Source organism: Erythrolamprus reginae, chromosome 8 (assembly GCF_031021105.1).
Source record: "Erythrolamprus reginae isolate rEryReg1 chromosome 8, rEryReg1.hap1, whole genome shotgun sequence".
NCBI classification, from domain to species: Eukaryota; Metazoa; Chordata; class Lepidosauria; order Squamata; family Dipsadidae; genus Erythrolamprus; species Erythrolamprus reginae.
Genome location: NC_091957.1, coordinates 23,292,305 through 23,314,956, shown reverse-complemented (window position 1 = coordinate 23,314,956; position 22,652 = coordinate 23,292,305). Strand labels below are relative to the sequence as shown.

The 22,652-nt window shown below is 40.9% G+C and overlaps 1 protein-coding gene across 1 annotated transcript in view; it reads right to left on the bottom strand.

Annotated features, from left to right (window-relative positions):
- Positions 1-21,917, bottom strand: part of SLC25A33 (solute carrier family 25 member 33) — a 30,963-nt gene extending 9,046 nt beyond the window's left edge. Inside the window, exons 1-4 of the mRNA XM_070759239.1 lie at positions 21,710-21,917; positions 9,292-9,471; positions 5,904-5,981; positions 3,229-3,329 (exon numbers count right to left, since the gene is read on the bottom strand). Of these exons, the coding sequence (XP_070615340.1) occupies positions 3,229-3,329; positions 5,904-5,981; positions 9,292-9,471; positions 21,710-21,762 (412 nt within the window). The 5' untranslated portion in view covers positions 21,763-21,917. The remainder of the gene's footprint in view (positions 1-3,228; positions 3,330-5,903; positions 5,982-9,291; positions 9,472-21,709) is intronic.
- Between the last annotated feature and the right edge of the window lie 735 nt (positions 21,918-22,652).

Below are 22,652 nucleotides of genomic sequence, written 5' to 3'. Positions count from 1 at the left end.
ATTTACTGTTGAAATATTTACAAACAAATGAACAAAAAACCATGATAACAGATGATCAAAGAACACTCCTAAACAAGTCAATCTCCATCTCAGATATTGAGGCTGCAATAAACAAAAAAACAATAAAACCCCAGGACCAGACGGAATCCCATCCGAATTTTATAAATACCATATCGATACAATGGCACCTATACTTCTAGACATTTATAATAACGCACTCCTACATGCAAAATTACCTAGGTCCTGGTCTGAAACCTACATAACTCTTATCCCCAAGGATACCCAAAATAGACACCTTCTGGAGAATTATAGACCAATCGCACTACTCAATACCGACTATAAAATATTTACATCTATAATCGCGGACAGGCTAAAAAATATATTAAGCAAAATTATTCACCCCGACCAAAACGGATTCCTACCGGCAAGAAACATCTCTACCAATACAAGAATCATACTGAATACCTTGGAATATTACGATAAAAACTATGATAAAACAATTGCACTAATATTCATGGATCTTAAAAAAGCTTTCGACAGTCTTCAATGGCATTATCTTATAAATCAAATTGAATACATGAATTTCGGCCCCAAATTTCTCAATTTAATTAAAACCATTTATACTACTCAATCGGTCAAAATCCTTTTCAATAACGATATCACAGACACAATCTCTATAACCAAAGGTGTGCACCAAGGATGCCCCCTGGCTCCACTCATTTTTATTCTGGCCATAGAAACATTTCTGAAAACTATAAGAAACAACCCACAAATTCACGGTATCACGATTAAGAAAGAACATTACAAATTACAGGCCTTTGCGGACGACATTGTATTTATCTTACAAGATCCCATACAAACAGCACCCATTCTATTTGATGAAATACATAAATTTGGTGAAATATCTGGTCTGCAAATTAATAAGAACAAAACTCAAATTTTGACAAAAAACATGATACCAAAAGATATACTTTCCTTGGAAGAACTAATTAGAATTAAAACTACAAAAAAATTAAATACTTAGGAATTTGGATGACCTCAAATTATGCTACGATTAAAAAGGATAATTATGAACGACTTCTTAAAGAAATACAACAAGATTTCAATAGATGGTCGAAACTAAATTTATCCATTATGGGGAAAATATTTGCTATTAAATCAAACATTCTTCCAAGGTTTCTCTATCTATTTCAAGTTGCCCCAATAAATCTGAAGAAATCTTTCTTTAACACTTTGCACAAACAAATAAAGAAATTTATTTGGGCAAAGAAAAAGGCCAGAATAAAACTGAAAAACCTTCAGGATCATCGATCCAGGGGCGGACTTGGACTTCCGGATTTTTATATTTACTACCAAGCCACAATCCTAACAATGATAAAAGATTGGATCACTCTAAAAAATACAAGACTCCTAACTCTAGAAGGTTTCGATCTTCTTGCTGGGTGGCACGCTTTTTTAACAACAGATTATCACAAAATACCCAAATACTTTAAAAATCATTACTTGCGTAAAACTCTAATAACAATTTGGTTTGCTATAAAAAAAAATTACTATATTTCGATATCAAAATGGATATCTCCCAATGAATTACTAATTTTTCCTAACCTTTTCTCCCACACCAAAATTTTGAGATACCAACAGTTACTCGACAAATCAGATTCTCTCATACCCAAACAACAATTGAACGACCAAGGAATTAACATAGATTGGCTAACATACTTACAAATTAAATTAAAATACGAGCAACACAAAAAACAATTTGGATTCCAAAATGACAATGTAATAGACATGATTCTTTTCGGCCCCTCTACAAAAATGATTTCAAAACTATATAATTATTTACTAATACAAGAAAATCCTGAAGAACAAGTGAAATGTTGCATGATAGCCTGGACTCAGAATTTTGGGTATACGATTAACCTAATCGAGTAGGAGAAAACATGGACATTAAACTACAAAATGACAACGGCAATGTCTTATAAAGAGAACCAAATGAAAATGTTTTATCGATGGCACTTGCCCCCAGCAAGAATATCCAAAATGTTCCCCAACTTTTCACCGACTTGTTGGAAATGCAAAACTAAACCGGGAACATATTACTACACATGGTGGACATGCCCACTTGCACAAAAATATTGGACAACAATTCAAAATCTAATTGACCAAGTCATGTCAATTAAATTGCCACTTAAACCTGAGCTTTACCTTTTAGGTATATTTAGGCAAAATCTTACTAAAGCACAAAAATATCTCATCTTACAAATTATAACAGCAGCTAGAATATCGTATGCCTCCCTTTGGAAATGTGATCAAATACAGTACCTTCTTTTTTCATAATAATTACAAAAATCATAGAATGCGCTGAAATGTCTAAAACAGCAATGAAAGCACAAAATAAAAAAGATTCAGAATACTATGAAATATGGGAAAATTGGTATAAATGGGTTTCTCAAAAAAAATATAAAAATTACTTATTGTAAAATCTTTATTCCACTAAACGACTAAATGCACCTTCGAGCACTTAAATCAACTTCAAACCAATTTAAAAATTGAGCACCAAAAACCAATTAAATTTGCAATAAAATTCATACTACTGTATATCTCTTTTTATCTGTCTTTCAACCAACTTAATATATACATTATAACACTAACAACTTTCACCAGCATAACTAACTCCTATACCTACTTATCATATTATTCATATACTACTTCCAGACAAAAGTCGTCCCTAAAAACGTCTGCGCTAAACGCAGATTTTTCTTTTCTCCCCTTCTCTTTTCTTTTCCCTCCTTATTTACTTGCTACTTACTGTACGTTTATAGTCATTAGGAAATATAACATTTTTGTTAAAAATATGATTTAATGTATACATATAACAATTAAGAAACTAAGAAACATTATATTCCTTCTAGGAAATATATGCATGATAACTTATATATATTACAATGTGTTACCATAAATGTTTGACTTTGTACCCCCCCATTTTCCTTCTTCCGTCCTACCCCAGTTTTTCTTCCTCGCCTTACCTTCCCTTATCTCCTTTTTCCTTTTTATTATATATGTAAATAAAGTATATTTTAAAAAAATAAAAAATAATAATATATAAAATATATTATGATCAATGATATAAAGTATCATTTTTAATCCTTTAAGGGGCGTCTCACTCGGTACAATTGGACAAGAAGGAAGCGAAGAAAAAGACACGGTACCTGGGACATGATAACTCACCTGCGGAAGCAGCTGAAGAAATGTGGACCAGGTTGCTGTTGGGTACGAAGATGTGGTTGAATTTCTCCTTCGCTCGGGAATAACATGCAAAATAAACAGCTCTGCGAAAGAGTCCAAACAAAACACAGGTCGAGTCCCCGGCTTATGCCCAAAATTTCCATTGTTAAGCGAGACATTTGTTAAAGACGAATTTGGCCCCATTTTTAGCCACAATTGTTAAGCAAATCCCTGAAGTTGTTAACTTAGTATAACACTGTTGTTAAGCGAATCCGGCTTCCCACTGTCGTGAAAAGGGGATCATGTGACCTTGCAACTGTCATACATATGAGTCACTCTCCAAGGGTCTGAATTTTGATTTTTGCCGTAAAAGTCATCATAATTGACTTAACAGTCGTAAGTCACATTTTTTTCAGTGCCGTTGTAACTTTGAATGGTCACTACGTGCCCCATTGTAAGTCAAGGACTTTAGGACTCTGTCCATAACTGTTGGGTTGGCAATATATTGGCTGCAGGTGTTGCAGGCTGTCACAAGAGGGAGCTAGAGTTTATAGCTTATTTCTCTGAAACACCGTCTCTGTTTCTCTTTGTCTGGCTACTCATTGTTAGGATTGCTCTGCAATTCTCTGCATGCTCTGTATTGTAGTTATGTATTACAGCTAAAATGTGTTTAGGCTTGATTTACTGATTACAACAAAGACCACTGGTGCGAAAGACTTCGTATTTAATAATATTTGGATTGTTATTCTGAATTTTTGTTTGTATAACTTTAGACTATCTGAAGATGTTATTTCTCAAAGTAAACTTTAATTCAAGTTAGTATATCTGTGTGTGGCTGAGTAGTTATTTACAACTAATCTCAATCTCAATGTTTCTGCATGTGCACAACCTTGATAAACAAGGATTACTCTGCTCATATATTAACAACCTTACAACCTAGTAAGTCTTTCTTAGTAGCAGAAATTTCAATTGTGGTTGTAAGTAGATCACAACCACAATTGAAATTTCCGCTACTAGGAAAGACTTCTTTGGTGAGTGGTGGTGCGGTGGCCTAGAGGTGGCGCTCTCGCCTCACAATCGGGAGGCTGTGAGTTCGATCCTAGGTAGAGGCAGATATTTCTCTCTCTGGGCATGTTGAGAATATATCTGTGAATAAAGCTCCGCAGTGGTGACAGGGAAGGGCAATGGGCCAGTAAAAACACTCGGCTAGTTCCATTCAGTTGCCCAGACTCCACCCCGCAAGGGATTACGGGGCCATGAAAAGGAGATAAAAGTTTGATGAGCTTTCTTGCTGGTGTTAAGCAAACCACTGCACTTGTTAAAAAGTTTGTGACGCGGTTGTTAAGCGAATCCGGCTTGCCCCGGGGGACATTTTGCTTGTCCAAAGGTGGCAAAAAGGGGATCACATGACCCTGGGATGGTGCGACCGTCAAAAATATGAGCCGGTTGCCAAGCGGCTGAATTTTCATCAATTGACTGTTGGGATCTTGCAAGTGTGAAAAACAGTTATAAATGCCTCTTTTTCAGTGCCCTTCTTAACTTTCGGTCACTGAAATGGTTTTTAAGTCGAGGGCAGAATTAAGGGTGGAATCAAACCAGCACTTTTGACCAGTTCGGTGATGGGTAGTCAAACCAAATAAATTGGTTTTTCCCCACTTGCCAATCTTTCTAAGACAGGGCAAATAACATTTCACGATATATTTTTGTATTTCTAGAAGAAATGACCACCTTAAAACCTCGTAGCGATCCTCACAATTCTCCAGAAATCTCCTCAAGACTAGAATTTGCTTTGTGCCCCCCCCATCCCACACCCACAAATGAAACCTCTTGGGGGGGCATACAATAGGTGTTGGTTATAACCTATAAAACCCTACATGGCTTAAGACCAGACTATATACTGGACCATCCCCTGTTGCATACCTCCCAGCGATCGATTAGAGCCCACAGGGTCGGCCTTCTCCACGTCCCGTTGACTAAGCAGTGTCGGTCAGTGGGCCCATGGAGGGAGGGCCTTCTCTGTGGTGGCCCCAGCTCTCTGGAACCAATTACCCCCTGATGTCCATACCGCCCCCACCCTACTGGCTTTCTAGAAAGCCTTGAAAACCTGGCTTTGCTGGCAGGCCTGGGGGCCATGAGAATTGATATCTTTAATCCTGCCCTAAATATGTTTTGATTGGGATGTGTGATGGTATGACTGTATGGAGAGATGTAAGGGTTTTGTATTATTATTAATACTGTAATTTGTTTTTACACTGTTTTATCGTTGTAAGCCACCCTGAATCCTTTGGGAATCGGGTGGCATACAAATCTAAATGACTGACTGACTGACTGAATGAATGAATAAATGAATAGCAATAGCATTTAGACTTATATACCGCTTCCTGGTCCATTTTACAGCCCTCTCTAAGCGGTTTACATCAGCATATTGCCCCTAACAATCTGGGTCCTCATTTTACCCACCTTGGAAGGATGGAAGGCTGAGTCAACAATGAATGAATGAATAGCAATAGCATTTAGACTTATATACCGCTTCATAGTGCTTTGACAGCCCTCTCTAAGTGGTTTACAGAATCTACCTATCGCCCCCAACAAACTAGGTCCTCATTTTGCCCACGTCAGAAAGATGGAAGGCTGAGTCAACCTTGAATGAATGAATAAAACTGCCCTCAAATTTCTACCTGGATGGTGCGACTCCAACCAGATTGGGCCCCAGCCCACGGAAAAGTGACTTTGGGCCCTCCTTTTCCAAAATGGACCTGTAAAAATAAAAAAGGAGGAGGAAGAGGAAAAGAAGAAGGAGGAGGGAGGAGGAGGAAGGAGAAGGAAGAAGAGGAGAAAGGAGAAGGAAAAGGAAGAAGAGGGGGAGGGGAGAAGGAGGAAGAGGAGAAGAAGGAAGAGGAGAAGGAAGGAGGAGGAGGAAGAGGAGACAGGAGGAGGAGGAGGGGGGGGGGGAGGGGGGGGAGAGAGAGAGCGAAGGAGAAACGTAAGCAATTTTTTTAAAAAAAGGACTGAAATAAGTACTGTAATTAGAAACCTACAAGGTAGTAATTTTATCTGGACTACAACAGACTGCTGAGTTTTTTCCTGGTTGAATTCTCTTTCCTTTTTGTCTTTATTTTATTTTTATTCACAGCTTGGCAAATACCGACCGATTCCACACCATATTTAAGCAAAGGCAGTAGGCCGCGATGTGCATGTCACCCCCCTCCCCCCAAATCTGACCGCTTAACAATCTGTATTTTAACCTGCATTTCCAAGACACTCTATCCAGCGGCTCCCCTGCTGGAATAATTGTGGGTTTTGGAGCTAGATTGTAGGAAACACAAATCCTGCATTGTCTTTTTTACAAGTTCACAGCCAACTTTGGAGGAGACGTTCATTCCCATTTTCTGTGGGAACGGAGAGGTTTTTTTTTTTTTTTTTTAAAGCAGGCTGCCAAGGAAGAGCACGGCTTGGCCTCTTTATTATGTGAAACTGGCAACTGTGGCATTTGCAAAAAAACCCCAACCCTACAACATTGCTTTTATTCAGATTTATCCAAGGCCAGATCCTCGCATCCTCCCTCTCTCTCTCTAGCGCTTACATAATACATGCGGACTCAGCAGACATCGCTGCCAAGGTGTGTGTGTTGGGGGTGTATTTTTAAAACGCTAAGCAAGCTTTTTATTTCCTCCCTGGCATGGATCTGGCATGGATCTATGCCAAGGGTCCCCAAACTTGGCAACTATGCTGGCTGGAGAATTCTGGGAGTTGAAGTCCGCAAGTCTTAAAGTTGCCAAGTTTGAAGACCTCTGATCTATGCCTTTTCCGAGAACATTCCCCCTCTTTCGTTAAATTGCACTGAGAAGAGACCGAGGATGATCTGCCGCCATCAAAATTATGAGCATCATCGACCAGCACTTCGTAAAAAAAACCTCCCTGAGTTCCTAGATTTAAAAACCAGAAATATTTCTGTTGGGTATTATTATATCAGAAAAATATAATCAAAGAACTATGTATCTAAAGTCTAAACAAGAATTGTATTTGCACATCTTTGGAAAGGTGTGAAACTTCCTACAGAAAATAATAATAATAATAATAATAATAATAACAACAACAACAACAACAACAACAACAAAAATCATGATCTGTCAGTTGCAAAAGGCTACTGTATTAGGATCTGCGTGCATCATACGAAAATACATCACATAGTCCTAGACGCTTGGGAAGTACTGACTTGTGATATTGTGATACAAAATCCAGCATATCAATCTCATTTACTGTGTATTACTGGGTTTTTTGAATATAATAATAATAATAACAACAAAACAAAAATTATTATTAATAACAAGAACAAGAACAATAATAATAATAATAATAATAAAAAAACAATAAACAACCAGTATCAACTATTAGCATCAGTCAGTGGTATTTGTGACACTTTTTAAATGTTCAGTTGACTGAGTTTCATGTTTAATGAATAAAAGAGATAATAACAATCACAGCAACAACAGCAATAATAAATACTACAACGTGAAGAAATGGATAAATTAACACTTGAACTTGAAGAGAAGGAAGATATGGAATACATTGAAACATGGGATTTGTTTTTATCAATGGTTAACTAATAGAAACAAAAGTTAGAACATTTAAAATTGTAAGAGAAGGATTAATTTTACTAGGAGGGCTTATTACAAGATGTTTATTATAACATGAATTAACATAATATGAATTCGTATTAATAATTTAGGAAGCATGAATAGTATGTCGAGAAAACAACTGTTATTAGATGACCAATACTAACGAACATTAGTACTATTATGATGGCATCAATGCTTAAATTGACTGTAACCAGGCAATGCATTATTTATATAGATCAGTGATGGCGAACCTCTGGCACCCGTGCCACAGGTGGCACGCGAAGCCATATCTGAGGGCATGCGAGCCGTTTCCCTATGTCAGTTCCAGTGTTTATGTGTGTGCTGGACAGCTGATTTTCGGCCTTCTTTTCTGCCATTTTTGCTCTCCCCAAGCTTCAGGAAAACTGAAGCCTGGGGACGGCACAAAATGGCCCAACGGGTCAACCGGAAGTTCATTTCAAAACTTCCGGTTGGCCTGTTGGGTCGTTTTTCACCATCCCCAGGCTTCAGGAGTTTGGAGGCTTCAGTGAGGCCTGTGGGCATGCACGGCGCAGCAGTGCAGAGGTTGTGTGCATGCTCAGGGGGAGGGCATGGGTATGGGCAGGCGCATGCACGCTAGCCAAAACAGGTTCAGCATCACTGATATAGATATTGAAACTATTGCTCTTTCTCTTCGCCTCTCAGAGTCCGAAAGGTGTTCAGCAGCTCACAAATCTAATAAATTAAATTACATTTATATAGCAATTAAAAAAAAAAAACTATTGGGAGGTGAGTGGGGTGGGAAAAAAAGCTAAGTCCCTAAAAGCGAAATCATTTTGTGGATTTTGAAACATGCGTGCAAACAATGCTGCCCCTCATTGATGAAACGCAAACACAAAAACAGAACACGTTTGATTTTTGTATTTATTTTTTAAAAATAATAATGTTGTCTTCTCTCAGGAAATCTTTTATTGATGTTGATGCCTGGGAATGTTTTCATGTTGTGTTACTTTTGGCCACATTCAAAAAAAGATTAATATTCAACTTGCCTATGGTAAATTGCGATAGAAGCCATTGGGAAGAAAAAATGATTTTGGGGATCTTCCACAACGTTTAAAGGTCGGGTGCAAAACGTTTAGGATTTTTCTAAGAATTTTTTCTAAGAGTAGTATTTTTTTGGCCACTTTTAAGACCTGTGGACCTCAACTCCCAGAATTCTGCATGGCTGGCTGGGGAATTCTGGGAGTTGAAGTCCACAGATTTTAAAGTGGCCAAGGCTAACAAATAATATAAAAATCTTTAGGTATACATTATGTTACAGAAGTGATTTTACCCCATCTCACATTTTGTAAATATTTAAGCATATCTTTTCATGTGACAACACTGAAGAAATGACACTTGGCTACAATGTAAAAATAACACAACACAAATACTGTATGCAAAGACCCCCCATTTTTAAGACACTCACTTGAGCACCTGGAGGACGCCAGGGGGCAGAGTGGTAGGACGGACCACGCCTTCGCCGCTGAGTGTACCCAGATGAACCTGCGGGTAATAGACAGCCCGGAAGGCCAACCTTGAGGACTGCAACCTTGTCTTGATCACTTCCAAAGGACAGGTGAAGATGGCTCCCACTGTCCCTCCGCATCTGGAACATTCAAAGTACCGAAAAAGGAAAGGGGGAAATAAATAAATATATATACGTATATATATTCCAACGTTAGGGAAGAAAAGAGACAAAGAGAAGAAACACTAACATGACTTTCTATTAATTTTTAAAAAAATCAAACCTACTGTAAATTCTAATTAAGGAGGCTAAGCTACTAGTCGGGCTCACTTTATGTGGTGCACAGTATCCTGAAAGCTTGGATGTGGAAAAAAAAGAGAGCGTTAGGCTAGATCAGACCTGGCTAATGGCAGAAGTTTTTCAACTTTTTATGGAGGGATTCATGAAATCAATAAAAAGCCCACGTATCTAACCCCTCAAGAAATTTTATCTGCGGCTAACCTTTCCTGTTTTATCTGTCAATACATCTGTTTATTGGCTGCATTTCTGCGACTGGTGATTTGATTGATTGATTGATTTAGAATAGAATAGAATTCTTTATTGGCCAAGTGTGATTGGACACACAAGGAATTTGTCTTGGTGCATATGCTCTCAGTGTACATAAAAGAAAATATAGATTTGTCAAGAATCATGTGGTACAACACTTAATGCTTGTCATAGGGGTCAAATAAGCAATGAAGAAACAATCAATATTAATAAAAATCTTAGGATACAAGCAACAAGTTACAGTCATGGTCCTAAATGGGAGGAAATGGGTGATAGGAATGATGAGGAAAAAACGAGTAGAAATAGAAGTGCAGACTTAGTAAAAAGTCTGACAGTGTTGAGGGAATTATTTGTTTAGCAGAGTGATGGCATTTGGGGAAAAACTGTCCTTGTGTCTAGTTGTCTTAATGTGCAGTGCTCTATAGTGACGTTTTGAGGGTAGGAATTGAAACAGTTTATGTCCAGGATGCGAGGGATCAATAAATATTTTCACAGCCTTCTTTTTGACTCCTGCAATATACAGGTCCTCAATGGAAGGCAGATTGGCAACAATTGTTTTTTCTATAGTTCTGATTCTCGTCTAAAGTCTGTGTAGGTCTTCTTGGGTTGCAGAACCAAACCAGACACTTATAGAGGTGCAGATGACAGACTCAATTTAATTGGATTTATATGCTGCCTCTCTGCTTACAACATATAAAAACAACAGAATACTTAAATCCAATTGATTAAAACTAAAAAAATTATCTAAAATCTCCAGTTACGCTAAAAACAATGATACAAACATTCATTGGCCAGGGGACTGAGATCTAATTGCCCCAAGCCTGGCGGCATAAATGAGTCTTTCTTAAGACAAGGAGGTTAGGGGAAGTACGAATCCCTGGGGGGGAGCTGATTCCAGAGGGCCGGGGCTGCCACAGAGAAGGCTCTTCCCCTAGACCCTGCCAAGCGACATTATCTAGTTGACGGAACCTGGAGAAGGCCAACTCTGTGGGACCTAACCGGTCGCTGGGACTCATACGGCAGGAGGCAGTCCTACAAGTAATCCGGCCCAATGCCATGTAGGGCTTTATAGGTCATTACCAACACTTTGAATTGTGTCTGGAAACCATCGGCAGCTGATTTTCATGTTTTTAATTGCATTTAATGATTTGATGTAGTAAACAGCCTGGGGAGTCATTGGATACGAGATGAGCAGCCAATACATTTGATCAATAAATCAATCAGTACGTAAGTAGGTAAACGAACAAACTGCTGCAACATACACTACTCCTGAGTGGGCAAATAAATTTCATAAATAAAATAAATAACTGCAAAACCCCATCTGTCTGAAATGGTAGAGGGTCTCTTGCCTGAACAGGGGGTTGGACTACCAGACCTCAAATGGTCCCTTCCTGCTCTACTCTAGTAGATTGAAACTTCAGGGCAGGCAGATGAACAGCTTCAAAAAAAATGTCAATTTCTCCAGGGCTGGGGTGGAAAGAAAACTATCCCTTTCTTTCTTTCTTTCTTTCTTTCTTTCCTTCCTTTTATTCTCTCTCTCTCCCCTTCCTCCCTCCCTCCCTTCCTTTCCACTCCTGATATCTTTCAATGTTGAGATATTCGCTTTTTGTAAACATTGTTGTCCTAATAAGGAAACTTGGATATTTTTTGCAGCTGGGTTAAAGATGGCATTCACACAAAGGATTTTGTCCATTGGTGGTGCTACACTTAGGTACCCAGCATTTTTTTTTTTAAAGAGCTTTTTGCCACTTGAGTTTCTTTATTGAGTACGGTATATTTTTATAGGTTTGCCCTATAGTCATTACCATTTCTTTACATTACAACTGAAGGTGCCAAAGGCCTTTCCCCCCTTTTCTCATCTTTCTTTTATTTATTTATTTTGGCCTTGTTCTGACAGCTGAGACATCTGTGTGACATTTGTCCCGTTTTACAATCAAAACAAATAAAAGCTGAACATTGGTTAATACCTTTTTTGCCATACTGAGGACTAGAAACATGATGGCTAGATGCAAGGGGTATTTTGGGGGGTTTTCTGGAGGTTTGCCTTTTTTTTTGCAAGGTTGAGGACTAGAAACATGACCCCCACATGCAACACTGTCTGTTTGAGTATGATTTCCTTAAAGAAGAATTTTGTGCTCTCTTGAATGCAATAGCAGATAACATTAGTGTGATATCTCCTATTTCAGAGAAATGTTTTCATCTATCTATCTATCTATCTATCTATCTATCTATCTATCTATCTATCTATCTATCTATCTATCTATCTATCTATCTATCTATCTATCTATCTGACATATATGCCGCTCTTCTCCAAGGACTCAGGGTGGCTTACAACATATAAAAATACAAAAACCAATGCAAAAAGTCCAATATTTAAACAATATAAACCCCCAAATTTAGAAAACATACACACCTACTCACTCACACCGCAATCATATTAAAGACCATGCTAGATGTTAACATTCAGCGGCACCAAGGTAAGTTTTCAAAGCCTTGTGGAAAGCCAGGAGAATGGGGGTGGTACGAATCTCTGGAGGGAGTTTTTCTGGAGCCACCACAGAGAAGGCTCTTCCCCTAGGTCCCACCAGACGACATTGCCTGGAGAAGGCCAACTCTGAGGGACGTGATTGGTTGCTGTGATACATGGGCCTATTTTTTCAAAAAATGGGGTGGGCAGAGGGTTTGGGAGACTTGCAGAGCACTCCTGGGGGTCAGGGAGGACAAAACCTTTTTTAAAAAAACTTATCTCTTTGAAATCTTGGTGTGTCTTATACACCGGTGCATATTATTGTCCGAAAAATACGGCAAGTAATTTTTAAAAATAAATAAATAATTTGGCGCTGTTGGGAAAAAGAACCCACGAGCCGCCTCGCAGTGGCCTTCCTAAAAAAATAATGCTAAAGGTTAAACCAGGCGCTCTCTGGCATAGTACTCTGAGGGCAAATATTTTCATTGGCGCAGCCCTGCCTTGCATGCCATTGCAAATTCAGTTGCTGGCTTCTTTTAGCCGAGTCGGAAATATCAGCAAACCATGTGCGAAAATCTAAAGTGGGCTTAAGGTTATCAGTTCTGCCTGAGGCCGGTGCAGGTGCCCTGCCACTTTGGCCAGGACTACAATGCCCCTCAACACCGACCATAGACCCCTGCTTCGCCACTCACTTGAGCAGCAGTGTTCTGATATTTGAGGGGCTGCCTAAAGAAGAGGGAGGGGTCAACTTATACATTTTTGGTCCCAGAAGGCTTCACAGAGGCCTGCTGGGCCCAAAATGGGGCATGGTGTATGTGGTGCCTCTCCACAACCCGTTTTTGGTCCCAGGAGGCTGCAGGAAGGCATAACTAGGCCCAAAGTAGGCACCCTGGTCCATTTTTGGTTCCAGGAGGCTAAACGGAGGCTTTCTAGGCCCAAAATGGGGCATGAGGATGTGTGATGCCCTCTTCCACAGCCTGATTTTGGTCCCAGGAAGCTGCAGGGAGGCTTGCTAGGCCGAAAACGGTGCATGGGGTTATGGAGCATCCTTCCAGCCTCTTTTTGGTTCCAGGAGGCTAAATGGAGGCCTGCTAGGCCCAAAATGGGGCATGGTGTGTATGGTGCCTCCCCACAGCCTGTTATTGGTCCCAGAAGGCTGCACGGAGTCCTGCTAGGCCCAAAATGGATTATGGGTGTGTGTGGGGCATCCCTAGCCTGTTTTTGGTCCCAGGAGGCTGCAGAGAGGCCTGCTAGTCCCAAAATGGGGCATGATGTGTGTGATGCTTCCCCATGGCCTGTTTTTAGTCCCAGGAGGCTGCAGAGAGGCCTGCTAGCCCCAAAACGGGACGTGAGGGTATGGTGCATCCCTCCGTCCTGGGTTTGGTTCAAGGAGGCTGCAGGGAGGTCTCCTAGGCCCAAAATGGGGGGCGGGAAGGTCGTGCATATATGCATGCATGTGGGGGCGGGGAAGCATGGGAGGAGCATGATTGGAGGTGTGGGGGATTATGTGCACATGCACAGGGGGCACATTTCAATTATGGGTGCTGGCACACACATGTGCTGTCGTGTGCACGTTTGTGTGCTTTTGGCACACGACAAGAAAATGGTTAGCCATCACTGGGCTAGAAGATCTCTGAGGTGCTCTAGGATTCTATGTTCTTATGTGCGGAACACGTGACTCTCCTGCCCTCCTTCAACCTTTCAGTCTTCCCCTTACAGACCCCTTGCCCTTCTGAGCACGTGCAACCACGCACTGCGCCATTAATAGCTGCCTGCTTGAGCAGAGATCAGATGCCAGATGGCCAGACTTCGCAGGCAGGCAAAAGTGCCGTCCCAGGCCCCGAGGGACAGCTCATCGCACGTCGTGATTTTGTTTTTCCTCCTCTTGGGCTCCAGAGCGATTTATCCTGCTGCATTGACCACTTTTCGCACTCGTTCCCCCCTGCCTGCGTCCTCCTAGGAATTTGAGATGCTGCAGCACGGGGAAGGCATTTTTTCCCAGACCTTTGGCTGAGGCCCTGCAGCTTTTTTTATTTTTGCAAAAGTTGGGATGCTCCTCCTCGCCAAATGAGGATAATAGAGCTTTATTTATTTTATTATTGTATTACATTTTATTTTTGTTATATTTTATTATATTATCATATCATATTATATTATCATATCATATTATATTATCATATTATCATATCATCTTATCATCTTATCATATTATTATATTTATTTTATATTACATATTATTTTATATTTTATTTATTTTTATTTATTTATTTTTATATTTTATTTTATTGATTGATTGATTGTATTTATATGCCGCTCACTCCAAACGGACTTGGAGTGGGTAACAATCGGAATAAATACAACAATAAAAACAGTTAAAATCTAATAATAAAATCAATAATAACAATAATATAAAAAACATACATACTTACAATCATCCTAATTCCAGGCCTGCCGGAAATGACAGGTCTTAATGGCTTTCCAGAAGACCGGTAGGATGGAGATAATGTGGATCTCTAGAGGCAAAGGGTCGGAGCCACCACAGAGAAGGCTCTTCCCTGAGGTCCCGCCAGTTGACATTGTTTGGCGGACGGGACTTGGAGAAGGCTGACTCTGTGGGCCCTTACTGGCCGCAGCAAGGTATGAGGGAAGAGGCGGTGCCATAAATTTTATTTTATTCTATTTTATTTTATTTTATTTGGATTTATCTGCCGCCCAACTCCAATAGGACTCTAGCCGGCTTACAGTCACGAAAATAAATACCAATAATATAACAGACAAGAGCGATAAATACAAAAACAGTATAAAATATATTATACCCCTAAAAACCATACCCGCACTCTCTCATTCATGATCCCAGGCGTTAGAAGGAGGTTTGGGAGCGGGGAGAAATGGAATTATCTCGCCCCTCTGGATCAAATCCACACGTTAACACATCACACTCCCTCATTTCTTGGAATCTAGTCGATTGGCTACAAATTGGAAACCAAGATTTTTTGTCCTTTCAGCTTTTCAGAAATGGCATGCAAAGGGCCTATTTGGAGACGCTGGGGTTAAAATTCTGGGGGGAACTGCTCACAGTTGGTGGAGCTGAGCTGGGCAACGGCTCATGTGCTTGCAGAGAGAGCTGTGCATGCCAGCGTGCCATAGATTTGCCATCACGCCCCTACACCATTTGTGAGGGATGGCAGAAATCCGTCTCTTTTTGAAAGCCTCCGGTGGTGAAGCTCCCACAAACTTCCGAAGGCAACTTCTGTTCCATGGGTTTGATTGTTCCCACTGCCGGAGAATTCCTCCTTATTTCTAGGTTGAATCTCTCTCTTTGATCTCTTTGTTCCAAATAAATGTTCTCCCACAGAAACGGTGGAGCGCAACTTTCTTCAAAATCACAACCACGCAGGGACCACAAGTCTGGAGTCAGCGCAGGGCACCCTTCCTGACAATTCTGCCTTTTAAGTCAAGGGTGGGTTCTAACTTGCCTCACTGCCCGTTCTGCTTCCTCCTGGGCCGCGTGGGTGCATGGATGTGAAACATGCGTGCACGCGCAATGCCAATTTTTTTTATTTTAAAAAGCCAAAAACAAGATGCTGACTACATGCACAGTTCCAGGAACTCAGCTTATACTGAGAAAAAAACTCAGCTTATAATGGGAGAAAAAGAATTTAATTTTTAAAAAAATTAATTTTTTTTTAATTAAAAAAATTTACAGCTGAAAAATAGATGCTGACTGCATGTACAATGCCAAAAACTTGGCTTCTATTCACGCTCAGAGGAATAAACAAATAAATAAAATATTTTTTAAAAAAATCAAAATAAAGATGGTAGTGCTCACGAACCGGCACTGAGCAAACCAAGGCGGTGACATCATCAGCAGGTCGCTACCAGTTCGGGCGAACTGGTCCAAACCAGGAGAAACTCAGCCCTGATTTAAATCAACCGGAAAACATTTTGCTCTGAATCGCTGGAAAATCCCATGTGTTTCATCACTTAGATACCTTTCTAAAGAGAGAAGCTGCTGGCTGATAGCAAAGAGTATTTAATTTCCATCGTGCCATCAGCTTTCTAAGAAAGAAAATAACCGCACCACAAAGGAGCCCGAATTATACAAAGTTTGCACGACGTTAATTCCAGCAAAGCTTTTACAAAAAGACAAAGTCCAAGAAAAATAGAAAATGACCCTTTCCGCATAACCAATGCTCCTTGCCCTCTAGCGAGTTATCCCCAAAGGGTAGACAGAAGTTCAGAATCACAGAAAGGGGGAGGGGGGGAGAGAGATCATGCCAGTGAGCCAAGTTACATTTCAGAATGTAATGTAGTATATTTTATATATCGGAAAGGGACGGCATATAGATTCAATAAACAAACAAACAAACAAATAAACACAGCACAACAAACACAACACTGCAAATATTTGTAAATCTGAGGAGCTGAAAGGATATTAATACCCTGTTTTCCCCAAAATGTCAGTTGGCGGGACCTCAGGAAAGAGCCTTCTCTGTGGCGGCTCCGACCCTTTGGAACCAACTGCCTCCAGAGATCCGCATTATCTCCACCCTACCGGTCTTCTGGAAAGCCGTTAAGACCTGGCTTTTCCGGCAGGCCTGGAATTAGGCTGATTGCAAGTATGTATTTTTTTATATTATTATTATTGATTTTATTATTAGATATTAACTGTTTTTATTGTTGTTGTATTTATTCTGATTGTTAGCCGCTCAGAGTCCTTTTGGAATGAGTGGCATATAAATACAATAAATAAATAAAATAAGACTTCCCCAATAATAATAGTATAATAATAATAATAATAATAATAATAATAATAATAATAATAATAATAGGGTTTTAGAGTATATTTTAAGTTAGATTTCTTATATGTTTTTGTATTTATCTCTGTTGTGAGCCGCCCTGAGTCTGCGTAGAAGGTGGCATAGAAATCAAATAAAATCAAAATAATAAGCCCAATCAGGCTTTTAAGTGCATGGCAATAAGACCAAGCACTTATTTCAGGATTCAAAAAAATATAAGACAGGGTCTTATTTTCGTGGAAACACCTGGTATGTATATTTAATTAATACTACCCTTGTCACCAAGATTCTGCATAGAGTAAATTGGCTCAGACAATGCACTGTTCACTAAGCGTGGAGAAAGGAAAAACGGGCTTCAGAACGTCCAGCCCTTAAATTCACCTCCAGCTGAAGCCACAATTGCTGCTGCTAAAGTCAATCGCTTGGAACAAGATTCATTCCAAGTTGATCTTGCTTGATTGAAAGATCTAATTCCTCGATTAGAAGTTCTCCTTCGGCAAATGGTCGGCAAACCCTGCATTTTTTCTATCCCCCCCCATTGCCCCCTTACGCAATTACAAAACACAATTGCTCAAGCCAATTTGCAGGCCACACTGGGAACAGATGACCTTAACAAATCTTTTGTACGTAGCAGCCAAGGAAGCTGGGACAAAACCCAGCAGAGACACAACTCATTTTTTTTAGGACATTGTGTTTCTAAAGGAAGGGAGAAATTCAATCATCAGGAGTTGGTTGAAGTTTGTGTGTGTGTGTGTGTGTGTGTGTGTGTGTGTGTAACCATTGCTAACTGAGCAGAGAAAAATAAGACGCAATCTTAGAAGGCCAAGGAACAGTGTGACACAATTGGAGGGATTGTGCCCTTTCAAGTTTGCTATTTACAAAGGGCCAAAGTGCAAACTTGGATCTTTGCCAACAGAGCGAGGGATTTCCAAAAAAAAGACAATTAATAGGCTAGTCTCATAAAGTTTCCTGCTTCATCTATTAGGGAGGATTCTGGCTGGCTCTGAAAATCAGATTATTACTACTACTACTACTACTACTGCTACTATTTTTATCATCATCATCATCATCATCATCATCATCATTATTATCATTGTTACTGCTATTATTGTTGTTGTTGGTTTGGTTCTGCAACCCAACAAGACCAACACACATTTCAGAGGAGAATCAGAACTGCAGAAAAAATAATTACTGCCAACCTGCCTTTCATTTGAGGACCTGTATACTGCAGGAGTCAAAAAGAGGGCCGTGAAAATATTTACTGACCCCTCATATCCTGGACACAAACTGTTTCAACTCCTACCCTCAAAACATCACTACAGAGCCCTGCATACCAAGACAACTAGGCACAAGAACAGTTTCCCCCCGAACACCATCACTGTGCTAAAAAAACTCATTCCCTCACCACTGTCAAAACTATTTACTAAGGCTGCACTACTATTACTACTAGTTTTTTCTCATCATTCCTATCACCCATTTCCTCCCACTTAGGACAATATGACTGTTACCTGTTGCTTGTATCCTCACAATTTGCAACTGACTTTGTGATTTTGTCAATATTTATGGTTTTCAAATGCCGGCTGAGATCATTTGGCACAGCACCCAGTGTGCCGATTACCACTGGGACCACCTGTACTGGTTTATGCCAGAGTCATTGTAGTTAGATTTTAAGATCCTGATATCGGCTAATTTTTTTCCCATTGTTTTTCATCAATTTGGCTGTCACCTGGTATGGTGACATCAATGATTCACACTTTTTTCTTTCTCACAATCGTGAGGTCTGGTGTATTGTGTTTCAAAACTTTGCCAGTTTGAATTTGAAAGTCCCAAACTATTTTGGCATGTTTGTTTTCAACCACTTTCTCAAGTTTATGATCCCACCAGTTCTTTACCACTGGTAGGCGGTGGTTGTGGCACAGGTTGCAATGGAGCATCTGAGCCATGTAGTTGTGCCTCTGTTGTTGTTGTTATTATTATTATTATTTACAAACAACAGTAATACACAGCAACCAAGACTGATATGCTGGATTTTGTATCACAATATCATAAGTCAAACACTTCCCAAGCGTCTAGGATTGTGTGATTTTTTAAAATTATTATTATTATTATTATCATTATCATCATCATCATTATCATTATTGTTATTATGAATTGGATGGTTTTCCTGGCCTATCAGGACTCTGCAGAGAGATTCAATTTTTTCAGGGTGGAAAAGTTGAGAAAAACCAGATTCTGGATGGGAGAAACAACCTCATCAAATCTCCCCTTTTCTCTTCCCCCTAGCAACAGGGAAGGTGAGAAAGTAATAAACACCTGTTACATCCAGGGATTAAACCAGGAGTCTGCAGTGGTGTCCAGTGGCTAACAAAGATAGCAACACATTCCAGAAATACACACTAATCTTTTAAGAAGCCTTTTTCCCCCTACATCTGCAGAGTCACATAATCTGTGGGTTTCATAACCGTATCACAGTAATTTCATTATGACTGCCTATTTAAGGAAGCAGTCCGGGAATCGGATATGACCCACACAGGCTGAATTTTATTCTCACCGGCCGTTCCCCTGGACTTAAAAATTTCGATTTTTGACACGTGGAACTCCCTGCACCTGCGAACATCCATAAACGCTACATAATCAACACTACATACAACTAGCAAATAACCTCATGCCTCGAATTATAACCTGTTTGCTGAATCAGTTACTTCCACCTAAGACAAAAAGGCATTTCGTCAAGCCCCGTCGCCTTTTGCACAACTTTGCACAACTTCCTGGATTGAAAAAAGTTGTTTTCCCCCACCCCACTTTCGTTTGTTGTTTCAGGGTGGGGCCTGCCCGCTACAGTGTGATGTGTTGTGCTATGTTATGCAAAGTGGTGAAATCTTTCTTGGAAGGAAAGGAGGATGCTACAGGGGGGGGGGGGGGAGGGATCCATTGGCTTCTGCCGCCATGTGAACCTAAGGGATCTGATGCAATGTTGATTTACTAGGTTGGAGGTGAGCTATAAAAATGGTGAAAGGTCTTAAACATCAAACTTATCAGGAAAGACTTCATGAACTCAATCTGTAGAGTCAGGAGGACAGAAGGGAAAGTGGGGACATGATCGAAACATTTAAACATGTGAAAGGGTTAAATAAGGTTCAGGAGGGAAGTGTTTCTAATAGGAAAGTGAACCATCTGAGGTTAGTTGAGGGAAAGATCAGAAGCAACGTGAGAAAATATTATTTGACTGAAAGAGTAGTACAGTAGATGCTTGGAACAAACTTCCACCAGATGTGGTTGGGAAATCCACAGCCACTGAATTGAAACATGCCTGGGATAAACATAGATCCATCCGGGGATAAAATACAGGACATAGCATAAGGGCAGACTAGATGGACCATGAGGTCTTTTTCTGTCGTCAATCTTCTATGTTTGTATGTTTTCTATGTTTCTATGGAGGCAACCTGGGGATGAAGTGGGGGTTGGACTACATGACCCTACAAGGTCTCTTCCAACTCTAATAATAAGTTTTTAAAAATAAAAATAAATAAGGAGTAATGGGTGTAAAGTGAACAAAAACATTGGAGAGGTGAGATAGGTGTGTGGCTGAGCGCAGGGATCGGACCTGGAGAGCTTCTTCTAATAGCTAAAGATAGAGTGCAACTGTCCATGGGAGATCAGCGTATAAAGTGTGAGATGGGTGGATGCGTGGGGTGGGAAACTGATGAGAAAGAAGAGCCCCAGAGAAGAGGAGAGGAGAAATAAAAGGGGAGGGAAGGGCAGGATTTAAACTGAGAAGGAGAAAGAATATTTTAAATAATATACACTGCTCAAAAAAATAAAGGGAACACTTAAAAAACAGAATATAACTTCAAGTAAATCAAACTTCTGTGAAATCAAATTGTCCACTTAGGAAGCAACACTGATTGACAGTCAATAAACATGCTGTTGTGCAAATGGAATAGTTGTGCAAATGGAATATTCAACAACAATATTTCATTCATTCAGATCTAGGATGTGTTATTTGAGTGTTCCCTTTATTTTTTTTGAGCAGCATATTTTCTATATACAAAACCTGCAGGGAAGGGAAGGCTTCTTCTATGCAAAACCGGGGGAGATAGAAACATAGAAATAAATTCAGACTTTATTTCTGAAGACATCCTTTCTGATCGTAAAAATTCGGTTTTTTTAAAAAAAGATTTTTTTAAACATCCGTTTTTTTTAAAAAAAAATCCACCAAGGCGATTCCTGTGTCTTCTAATTGGATTCAAATCTGACTTCCGTGGATTTCTTGTTTTAAAAAATGCTCCTCGGTTTTTATTATATGATACATTTTTTAAAATTACAGTATATTTTTTATGGACTAGCAGGTCCCTTCCAGCCCTATTCTATTCTATGAAGGGGGGAACATTTCAATGAAAGGGGGAAAGGAGGAGGGGAGGAAGGAAGGAAAAAATAAAGAAGAGAAACGGGGAGGTGAATGGGGAAGGGGAAAACGGATGAATGGGGGGCGTGGGAACGGAGGAAATTATGAATGACGGAGGAAAAGCATGAATGGGGCAGAGGAGGGAGGCAGCGCAAGACTCACCCCCCGGCGAACAGGTGTAGCAGCGTGCTCTTCTCCGCCGAGCCCCCGGCCATGCCCGCCCCGCAAGCCGTCCTCCGTCCTCCCGGCGATGCCGCTACCGAACTGCCAAAAAAACTCCCGAATGCCCGGCCGAGGCTCCCCTTGCTCGTTACTGCGCCTGCGCTGTCTTGTCACGCGATGCCGGCGCCGGGCTCCACGTGCTGGGCGAGCCAACCACGAGGCCGGCGGAGGCGTGAGAGGGGAGGGCGGTGACGCGAAGGGAAACCCAGGGCCGTGATTGGCTGGCCGGGGTTGGGAAGGCGGGGTTGAGCGTGGGGAGGGTGACGCAACAAAGAGGCCGGCGGTCACAAAGGAAGGGGGCGGGGATCCACGGGAGGGGGCGGGGATCCACGGGAGGGGGCGGACTGCTTTTGTTTTGTTTTTCTTATGAATGGAACGCCGTGGGAAGCGGGAGGCCTGGTGGGCATTTCCCGTAATGAATGAATACTCGCCCCCCCCTCCCAAAAAGTGGGAATTACAAGTCACCGCTTGGCCCCCTCTCCCAGTGTGGGACTGCAAGTCAACTGCGTCGCTGGGGATAAGGGGAGGTGTAGTCTCCCTCCCTCCTTCTCTTTCTCTCCCTCCCTCCCTCTCTCCCTCCTTTCATCTCCCCCCACTCTCTTCCTCCGTCTCTCCCTCCCTCTTCCTCTCCTTCCCCCTCTCTCCCTCTTTCGCCTCTCTTCCTTTCTCTCTGTCTCTCCCTTCCTCCTTTTTTCCTCCCTCTCTCCATCCCTCTTCCTCCTTCCGCCTTTCTCCTTCCCTCCCTCTCTCTCCTTCCCCATCCCTCTCCCTCCCCTCTCCCCCTCTCCCCCCTCTTCTTCCTTCCCTCTCTCTTGCCCTCCCTCTATCCCCTCCCTTTCTCTCCCTCCCTCTCTCCCACTCCATTCACCTCTTTCTCTCCTTC